Source organism: Primulina huaijiensis, chromosome 8 (assembly GCF_012295235.1).
Source record: "Primulina huaijiensis isolate GDHJ02 chromosome 8, ASM1229523v2, whole genome shotgun sequence".
Lineage (NCBI taxonomy): Eukaryota > Viridiplantae > Streptophyta > Magnoliopsida > Lamiales > Gesneriaceae > Primulina > Primulina huaijiensis.
Window position 1 is genome coordinate 20,872,672 of NC_133313.1, and position 11,165 is coordinate 20,883,836.

An 11,165-nucleotide genomic window follows, 5' to 3' on the forward strand; every position below is an offset into this window, starting at 1 on the left:
TGGGAACAGAAATCAATGTCAGCAGATTCTGTAAACCTCGTACATGTACATCGAGCACATTCAATGTACTTGTAATTTTATTTTATTTTAAAATGTGTAGATATTAGAAATTTGTTTGTAAAAGATTCTTGTATTCCAACTATGATTGCCTTTTCTTCTCTCTTTTTTTCTAGAGACAACTTTATTTTAAAATTTTCAAGTGATAATTTATAATACTATATCTGTATTTTTTTGTTGGAAAACTTGGTTTGTGTACCTCGATAAATAATTCAAACGAATTGTTTAACGAATAAAATGTATATCATCGTCAAAATAAAATTATTTATCGATTACCAAAGAGGATAAAAAATTAACTAATAGTTCGAATTTTATGGGATGGAAAATTATATATAATTATAAATGTATGTGACATATGGTTATATTGAGGCGCCAAGAACAGTGCAATATCAAGGATTGCACCATTTTATCTTATATGAAGAAATTTGTCTTTTTCATTCAAGTTTTTTCAAAAACTATAAAATACGGCTCTCCTTTACTTGCATTTGCACGTTAAATTTTTTTTCCTATCTACTTTAATTTTACATGTGATTTTTTTAAACTTTTGCGCTTAAACCCGAATTTGCAAGATATCAATTCTTGAATTTAGATTTTCTAAGTTATAAACTTAAATTTCGAACTTCATAATTAATTCGAAAGTTGTTTCGGATTTTTAAACAATTGTGTTTAAATCTAAGTTTGTAAAAAATAAATTATTGAATTTGAATATTTAAATTTTAACGCTTTAAATTCATATTAATAGCGTTCTAAATATTTCAAAGTTTGTGTGACTTTAAAAATTGTAATGTTATTAGTTTAAAGTCGAAGTCATTATATATTTGGAAACATATTACCAATAGCCATGAGCACATGGGAGCAATAATAATTTAAGAAAAGAGTCACACCTTAAGATCGACTATTTTTCTCGTAACCATTTTATCCACAACATATAGCCGCCCGTTTGTTCGCAAGTCTACTGAAATTTTTCCATCGGAAAAAATAACAAAGCAATATTAAGGTATTTTTTTCAAGGCAGCAAACTTTTCCGACATTTATCTGTATTTCTACATTTGCAACTATAAGTGGCCTAATTGATGGTGGCGTTTTGCTTTAATTTTGCAAAACTCCACTATCTACCATATTTTTTAAATTAATTTTTTTTTATAAAAAACCCCATGATTCTTGAAATGTTTCTTAGTGAAAAATAGACCAAGCAAGAGATGACTAAAAACATTAGTACAATTTATTTGGAAATAAAAGGAAGTTCTTTATTTGATTTGAATCCATATTGGAGTTACATGGAAGTAGGGCCAGTCAATTTCATTTGAATATAAACAATTTATTATCGCGTTAATAAAAATAAGAAAATACAAGCATCTCCAGCGACTTTTAACTGTGAATGCGACTTCTATCGACTAATTGATTAGAAAATAGGAAAAAGATGTGCACTAGAAACTTCCATAAGAAATATCGTAATAATTAACCAAATGACGAAGATAGTAATATATAAATTGACGACTTGGAAAATTGGTAATTGAATTTTGTATGTTATGATTCTTCTACGTTCTATCCTCATTTGCTGGAAAATTTATTATCCGAAAGTACTGTATGTGTATGTATTAATGACCCAATACCACTCTCTAGCGATCATTACTTATATGACTTCTCCAACCCAGCCACGGGAGCTTTTACTTTCCTAGGATTCGAACCCAAAACCTCCTGAATATATAAGTCTTGGCAAAGCAATCCTGGTACCAAAAGCTCCAGTGTTTGGGCCGGAAAAGTCCTATGAGTAATGATCGCGGGAGAGTACTGTCGTGTCATTACAGTGTAGTTAAATTATTTAACTTTGGATCTCATTATATTGGAATTAAGGATGATTTTTATGTACGTGGTTAGACATAATACGTTGACTAATCATCTTTGAATTAAACTGAAGCACACACATAAAAGAGGAGACATTTTCATCTAGATCGTCTGAATAATTATTACTTGTCGGTGCACATACGTAAATTAAAATTGATTTGGTACTTTAGAATTCTATTATTCCTCAAAATAAAAACCCGAGCCGTCAAAATGGACTAGTCTCATCCTCCTTCGCTCACACAATAGACGGATTGAGTTGATAACTTCATGATCCATCTAAATGACAAATTGACTGCTCTATCTGTCAAATGGTGGGTTGTGACGGATTGCAAGTGAACTTGTCTAATATAAATAAAAAAATTTTGGCCTTGGCCTGCCTGCCCCGGCACATGCACGTTGGGTTGACAATTTCCGCCTCACAAAATGGCTGGTCGTGGGTCGACCCGTTACGTCAGTACAGTTTTAATAATATATTCTAGCATCTTCGAATTTGATTTTTAAAAAAAACATTGAAAAACAACCTCTGAGAGAGAACTTGAGAAAAAAATGACAAACATGTACTTAGAATTTGTGGAGGCCGAGGTGCAAAAATGGATGAGAAGAATAGTACGTAGTTCTTTTTATGGAAAATAATGTAAAAATGTTATTTTTCAATGATTTATTATCATAGTTTTTGAGTTTTGTTAATGTGTTTATTCATATTGATTCACACGCATATTATAAGATAAAAAAGGGAACATGCACAAAGAAAAAAAATTTGCACGCAAATTTGAAGTTTGTAACAACACACACATTTCATAAAACTAGAAGCGTAAATAGAATACTAGCTAGCATGTACAAGAATGAACTACATAAATTAATGAAGAAAAGGGTGGTCAAATGTGGCCAAAATAAACCAAGAAATTGGATAATTACATCAAAAGTCAAACGATAAGTTCTATGATATCGTGATCAAATCTCAGGGCTATGTGTGGATTTTTCTTTTTTTTAAAAAAAAAAAATAATTAAATTTCAGAATCTGATGTAGGAGGACTAGACATCATAACCTTGAACTCTTCGAAATCAAGAGCCCCGTCCAAATTTTGATCATAGACATGAATCATTTCCTTGCAATCTTGTCCACATTTCTTGTCCCACAGACCTAATCTGGAAAGCACACTTTGCAACTCCTCACTCGAAATGAATCCATCGTCGTTCAAATCGAAGACTTTAAAAGCCTTTAAAAGATCATCGCTAAGATCCTTGTCATGGTCAATATGATCATTGGAAGAACTATCTTTACTTTCTGCGATTTTGGTCTTCACTATTGCCTCATAAAAGAACAAGAAATCCGTGTAACCAAGACTCGTGTCACCAACGAGCTTTTCGAGCTCTTCCAACTTCGTGTGGATGCCGATGTTTTCAAGAAGATGGAGCAAATCATGTATGTTTACTTGGCCATGGTTGTTCTTGTCCAGCTTCTTGAAAATTCTGTGGAGATCTTCTATGGTAATAGCAGACATTTCCCTTTTATCTTATTATCAGGAGAAAAGAAGAAGAGGGGGAATATGGTATGAAGATTTGATTTTACTGTGGTTTTTGTTGAGTTAGTTTATGCATAGAAGGGGTATTTAAAAGGTTGTATCCGCGTGTTTAACGGTCAAATGAAGAATAACGGAGGGCCATTAATAAATAAGACGATATTGCTTGGAAAATGAATGAATACAGTGGACGATTCCACGTTTCTTCCATTTTTTGAAAAAAAGAAGATTCGATGGCTTGTGTTTTAGTCTTTTCTTTTTTTTCATATTTTATTTTTGGTTTCCATTCTATTTTCATGTCTTTTTCATTTTCAAGATCATCGACTCATCGCATATGTAACGCTTATGCTTCGACACCTAACCGACCTAAGTACGTATTAAATCAAATTAATAATTTCCGTAGAGGTACTGTGATAGCTTTTTTGAAAAAAATTATTGTAAAAGATAATATTTCAGTGATATTTTTTAGTATATTTTTTCAACGAAGACAAAACAATCGAAGGGTACTCATGGTATGTAATAACCTGAAAACTGTAATAATAAGTACACTAATTTTTGGGGTCCTAGTTTTAGACGAGAACTTTCTTATATCCTTCTAATTACATTTTAGGTTCCTTTGAAATAATGGATTAGATAGGAATTACAGTAATTATTACATAAATAAACAAAGAAAATGGAAAAAATTAGTTTGTCCATTCGATCGGGGTTCTTAATTAGTTTACAATGAATTTGCCATCTAATTTTCATTTCACACATCTTCCACGATATGAACATGAAAGGTACCCATATAAATCATAATACTTTTGTGTACATACATTTAATTCTCCATTATTATAATTCAATTTACATCACAAAAAATTATTTGTTAAAGCATCAAAATCTACAGGATACTTTAGTCAAATCCTCAACTTGCACTTGGATTCTGATTTATTCAATTTTATTTTGGCTTGTTTACAATCTGAATTAATTAGTCATGGCTGAATTATAATTTAAATATATATTTTATAACTCAATATCTAAAACAAGCATAACCAGCCAAGCTATAATCAAGGCCACCATTAATTAATAAAAAATAATGATGGTGAATCACGGATGTCTGAGTTGGTGGAGTAAATGAATACTTACCCATAGTGATACGTTCGATTTCTCCTACTAGGTTAAACGTATTGTTGGAAAGACAAGTTCGAAGTATAAAGATTGAGGGAGACATGAATGGTGCAAAACCAACCGTCAAATTTGGATTAAAAAGAAATTAGATACAAACTGTCTATGACTAATGAGATATGACTAAAATATTTTTCAAAAAATATTTTAAAATTTCAAACATAAAAAGAAAAAAGATAATACGATCGAAAGTTCAAGTTGTCCAGACCTTTCCACTCTATTTTTTTAGGCTGTTAGATTGAGGCCCACTCTTGAGTTTTGGCATAGTGAAGTAGGAAACCAAACTACGCACTAAAAATTGGCGTTCATTTCTCCACGTACCAAGAACAAAGGACACCACTAAATAAAGTCAACGTTGTTGGAAAATTATGGATTCTGATTTCATATGTGTTCTCAAAACATGATAATATTGATTGTATTAAGGTTCTCTTCGACTGATTTTCTGTGTTATTTATATTTTTAAATATTTTATCGCCTATATATAAATGAAAGAAACGATTACCTGATTAAGAAAATAAACGAGCAAGACCTACAAACTCAAATGAATTCACCAAATGGCTGAAAAATATGCCAAGTCAGTCGCTAATTTACCTTAAAAAAATATGTAATCAATATCGAAAGGGAATACTGAACGAGTCCCCGATACTCGGTCAACAATATCGACTCAGTCTCATTTATTGTTGATGATGAAATTAGTAAACAATAAAATCAATACCATCGTGTAAACAAATTCATCAATCAGAGATTTCTCACTACCTAAGTGAGTTGAATTTTTATTATTCTACGAAAGAATCCATTTCTCATGGTGATTCGTGGGCATATTCAGGCTCGTCTTATGGCTTCTGCAGTTGCTCGACTTTGTTTATTCGGAAACCCCGGATTCTCACTTCTTCTGGTGCTGAAGTATCCTTAAAATCAACATCTTCAAAGATCCATCCCTTGTTTTGTACAGAACCCCCCACTTTAACCTGTCAAATTAATGCACAAAAGTATATAAATGAAAAAACATCTTTCAGTTTATATTCCAACCAAAATCCCGCATTAAAAATACATGGGAAATATTATGAGTTTATAAGATGAAATATATTTCCATTTGTATGAGACATTTTGGCTAAAGTCCAAAAGCAAGTCCACGAAGACTTAGGTATAAAGTGGACAATATCATACAATTGTGGATATATGTAAATATCATTGTTATAACATAATTAATTATAATCTGCTCGGCAGAACTGGTGTCCGTTGTTCCTAGTTAATTTTCTTAAAAGACAGAAGCTCTTGAATGAGATCAATGGCTTGTTTATTATTTTGGAACACAACTAATGAATATGTTTTGATTCTATCAAACCAGGTCACTGGGATCATTATTTGAAGATAAGATCTTATGAAGTCAGGTGAACCAGATCACAAAATGGCATTGCAAGGTTCATCAATTAGATTACCTCTGCACCATCAGCGGTCCCATTTATAACAAGAGCTCCATCTAAGGCAAGATCTTCAAGATAGACGCTTTTGCCATTAATGACAATGGTAGATTTTGCTGTGATAGAGCAATTTCCCCCGAATTTACTTCTGATGTCTGAAAAAGTGAGCCCCCATTTGGGTTGCCACACGATACGAGGCCATACTTCCACTTCCTGCCCATTGAATACGCGTTGAACTGGGTCGTCTACCTTAACATCAGCCTGTGATAATGCAAAAAGGAAATGATCTAGGTTATGTAAAATAGTAAGGAATTTGTGGTATTGGGGTTTATAAATCCACTTGAGTATTCCATGTCCTCATTTATCATCTCTACGTTCATTTCAACATGAAACAGATTTTTTGTTTCTCTTTACTAGTATCGAAAATGATTCCCCATTCTTTTCAATATAGAACAAGACCGGTTCCCAATTTCTTCTTGAAACAAGTTAAATCAATTTTATTAATACGTTAAAGTCGCACATAAATGCTTTATATAAACTTTCAAGTTTCAATTGTTAGAGTTTTAAACAAAGCAGATACCTTTCTCAAAATTAAGCTGTTCGCTTTATAAATGGCCATTTCCCCAGAAGTAGCGCTATGATATGGATTGCCTTTAGGAACCTTCAAAATAAGAAGGCAGGTAACTATGAGATCCAGAATGTATTATGAAACATTATGTGCATGAAATGCAAAACGAAACATTACACAACCCCTGGCACATAAAAAATGGTAGGACGAAAACAGCATACATTGCGATAAATCATTAATAAAAGCTGATCTGTTTATCCACATGCACTGCAATAGTCGTTTTCTCCAAATAAGAAATAGTCTTCGGACCTCACTTGCCTCAAGGTACCCATTCATCAACCCTTAATTCTTTCAACAACTAATTATGTTTTTCCAAGCATAAAATCAATATTCAATGATAGTATTTACTTCATGCATTCTATAAAAATGATATTCATACCTTAGCTGCATCTTCAGGATTGTTCTTCACAGGTGCATAAGCCAACCAAGTATCCATCACCTGAGTGGTTACCCAAACATTTTTTCAGCAACTACAAAAATATATTCAAAATATTCTAAAAAATTGAGCCACAGATTCTGCTTACGGTAAATCCAACTCTAGCAGAAGGAGGAAGAGTTTTAGGATAATCTTGCATCATGCATTCAAGTCTAGTAGATGACTTGAATGCGGTTTTGGTGGAATCTTTGTATCTGCATACAGAGAGAACTTACTAAATTTTAGCAAGCAATCGAAGTAAATAGCAAAGGAAAAACTAAACCCACGGAATTGAATTCCCCTAGGCAAGCAGGGATGACCATAGGAAAATGAAAACTAACAAGGCACTTAAATTAACAATGTGACATTACTCGTGTCTTATGATTTAGAAAGAGTGGTCATGTGAGATTCCAGATAGCTAAGCCTCAATTCCAGATAGCACATGAATTTTATACACAAATGCAGAGACAATGATAGAGAATTTACTTGGGGTTAACAAACTCCTTTATCGCACCTCCTGTTTTTGAAAGTTCATCCAAATAAGGCGCAATTTCAATAATCAACTGCACAAACAAACTAGAATGGTCACTTCTACAATATCTGACATCATATGCAAACAGTTTAGTCAACAGTTAGATAGTAAATTCATACATGCTATCTGCTAGAAGATGTAATGCATGATGTAAAAAAAAAAACTATACATGGACCAGCATTTGCTGCAATAGTCTGTAGACATCACCAAAAAGGGAAAATTCAAAACAAATGCATAATGACAAAATTGATTTTACATAAATTTTAATTTCAACTAAATCACCTCCTCTGTTGACTGCCACGGCTACTTTAGAATTCCATCCAAAATAAAATTCAGAGTTGTAGTTTTCACAAAACAAAATTCTAGCTCTTCCAGCAGTGTATTTAATTCAAAATCGTGCTTAAAAAGACACAAAAGAATCACTTTGAAGTTCAAGCAAACAAAACCAAATTCCAGTTGATTATGCCACATTACTACATTATGATTACAAACCCAAAATTACATCATATATTAACGCATCACACGCAAAACTCGACTTTCACCTTCTCTATCCCCGAGCCAAAACCCCGGCTAGACTCTACCTTGACATAATTTTAAGTCACAAAAGCTGACAAGTTCAAATAAACACACCTGCTTCAGAATAGCACTTTCAGCAAGCTCGGAGTTAAGCTCCAAAATCTCCCAGTCATCCTCCGTGTATGGTTCAACAGTCACGAGCGTTGCCTTCGGTAAATTACTAACTACGCTCACTCTGACAAAAGTACGATCACTCAAGCTAATGCATTCCGTATACTGCCCAGCAATCTGCAAATCATCCGAAAATTCAGATGAAATAATTCCCGGCAAAAAAAATAAAGCCGGTGACAATAAATACTTGTAGCTGCACCTCGATTGACGAGGGTGAGGTGGAAGCGGAGCCACACCATTCCACGTGCCAGTGGCGCGCGTCCGAGCGGAGCTCAAGAGCAAGAACTGGAGGAAGGTATCCGGACTGAAGCGTTTGGATGAGCAAAGGGGGTAGCGAAACGAAGCAGCTTTATCCTCCAACGATTCTCACCTCTAAAACTCCATAGCTGTCTTCGCTTAGTTTGGGAAGTCAGTTGAATTTTTAAATTTTAAGAATTGAAAGTTTTTCGGTGCGGTTCAGAATCACTTGCACGATTTAGCAAAAGTAAGTAAAATAGATGAGATTTCAGTTTCAAACGTAGAGAATTGGAGAAAACGTAAGTGGAGAGAACAGATGCCATTTATCCATATATCTTGCGTATGGGGAAGCGTAGTTCGGTGCTAGCCCATTTATTGCAGAAACTACGGTCGCGCAAGCCCGTTAACTTTTTTTAAAAAAAAAAAAAAAAAGTTGTCCAAAATTTAGTTTTACGTAATAAATTATTTGCTCAATATGATAAAATTAAGTTTAAATCGATATTAAAATATGGTGATAGAATTTGATTTAATTAACTGATGGAAATAAAATTTTATCTAAAATATCGAACCAATAAAGTCACCTCCAAGTATTTTTTATACTTCAAATTAAATTTTAACATAGAGAATTTCGTGAAGAATTTTTTGTCTTCAATCTCTTTAGACGGAGGAGGATCACCCTTTAACCAGTTTGCTGGATGCAGGTGTCAATCCATTAAACTTCACACAACAATATAGATTAGAAAATTTGCAATTGTGGTCGTTTGGACATGAGTTTTTTTGTTATTTTGGTCTTTAAGTAGAGTTGTCAAAACGGGTGGTAGTGAGAGAGACCCACCAGTTCCGGATAGAAAGTTGTTAACTCGACTCACCTATTTAGCGGGGTTTTTTGTTATATAACTGGTCAACCATTATTTTTTAAAAAAATGACCATCTACATATATTTCAAATACAAGGATGTTGTGTTCAGGATGTTTTTCTTTGTCCATGTCATTATATTGTTCAAAATTCCATTTGTGTTCAGGATGTTTTTCTTTGTATGTTTCTGTTAATAGGAAATTCAAAGAAAAAGTAAATCTAAACCACCAACAAAGCCCAAATAATTAATAATATGAATCAAGCTTTCTTTATACCAAAATAAATAAATAAATCACGGCTATAAGCATTGGAACAGAACATGGCTTGTCTAATCTCGAAAAAGAAAAGTAGCAAAATCAACCATTTTCTAACCATGCACTAAGAAGGGATCATGTTACCATTTCTCCAGTTTCTACTCTCAACATCGCAAATATGTTGGGTAATTAATCATTAAATGTTTTCCTACAAGTCCCATGTTGTCTAGTTCCATTTTACTTAATCGCATTACAATCTAATCTAATTATTTGTCCTAAAATTAACGTTTAGATTTTGAAAAAAAAATATATATTTCTTTCGACACAATACTGTCAAATTAACAAGAAGAAAATGTTCTGCTCTATAATTACCTGTAGATTTTATGGGGAAAAATTGATTTTAGTTTACGGAATAATAAAATTTGATCATTGAACCAATAAAATATCAGACAACAGTACAAACTTACAATGCAATGATTAAATATCGCATGAGTGGAAAATGAGATGCTACCAAGGATTGATTTCAGATTTCGGATTTGGGGAGACCGTTTACAAAAAAACATATTGGTACGTAGGACATCTCTCGATCATGAAAGATAAATAAAGGTTCATATAAAGGAAGGGAAATAAAGGGTGAAGGAAAAAATTTGAGATAGAAAAGATTCAATGTTAACATACGATGGAGGGAATTTCTTAGTTATTATATAGAAATTTCTTCGTAATTATATCAAATTTTGTTCAAATTTACGTGATATTTCCGTCATGTTATAAATTTTCCCTAGATGTATACTTTTTAAACAAAAAAAAAAAAAAAAGCAGCTGTAAGCGGCATGAGACAATGAGAACACTTTACAGAACAAGGGCTTATGAGAACCTGAGTGTAATTCACGTCGCATTCGGCAAAATGTATAATAAGATTTCCTAATATTTGGCTACATGTACTTGTACCGTGTATTTTCACTATAAAATTAATAATAATCCCTCTTATTTGAGTATATTAAACATATATCTATAATTGTGGGTCAGTAGGCAATCCATTGCAAGTGATATAATGTTTTTCTAAATATTTTAATGAACTTTATTTATTATGTCCATACATAGAGATGACAATGAGTCGGGTTCGAGTACGATTATATGCTTCCGTCCTCATCCTCATTTATTATATCTACCTCCATATCCATCTCCATCACCTTCGGGTATTCAACTTTCATCATCATCCTCATACCCGTCGGAGAACCGTGTATTCATACCCTACCCAAATATCCTATTACCACCTACAATTACATTTTTTTTCAAATTTAAATTATTTTGATAAAACTATGCTTATTTACCAAATTTTTGGGAGAACAATAAGAAAAAGATTAAAGATACAAAAAAAAAAAAGAACAAACTAAAAATCATATAAGAAATTACAAAATATTATAACTAATTTATTCCAACATCATTAAACTAAAAAAAACATTAGCTTTATATTAATAATTTTATTTGTTTCATACAACTACCACCATTCAACAAAAACAAATTATATATAATTAATATTTTTTATTATA

The 11,165-nt window shown here is 32.5% G+C and overlaps 2 protein-coding genes across 2 annotated transcripts; both read right to left on the minus strand.

Annotated features, from left to right (window-relative positions):
* Window positions 1–2,900: 2,900 nt before the first annotated feature.
* On the minus strand, window positions 2,901–3,504 carry LOC140983158 (probable calcium-binding protein CML44). The gene has a single exon (XM_073450081.1). The coding sequence runs from the start codon at window positions 3,402–3,404 to the stop codon at window positions 2,907–2,909; it is 498 nt and encodes a 165-aa protein (XP_073306182.1). The 5' UTR covers window positions 3,405–3,504; the 3' UTR covers window positions 2,901–2,906.
* Window positions 3,505–5,146: 1,642 nt separating this feature from the next.
* Window positions 5,147–10,838, minus strand: LOC140982165 (UDP-sugar pyrophosphorylase-like). The gene is made up of 8 exons (XM_073448583.1): window positions 10,785–10,838; window positions 8,213–8,386; window positions 7,537–7,613; window positions 7,160–7,265; window positions 7,015–7,074; window positions 6,588–6,668; window positions 6,026–6,268; window positions 5,147–5,554 (listed from the first exon to the last, which is right to left on the minus strand). The coding sequence occupies exons 1-8, from the start codon at window positions 10,836–10,838 to the stop codon at window positions 5,420–5,422; spliced, it is 930 nt and encodes a 309-aa protein (XP_073304684.1). The 3' UTR covers window positions 5,147–5,419.
* Between the last annotated feature and the right edge of the window lie 327 nt (window positions 10,839–11,165).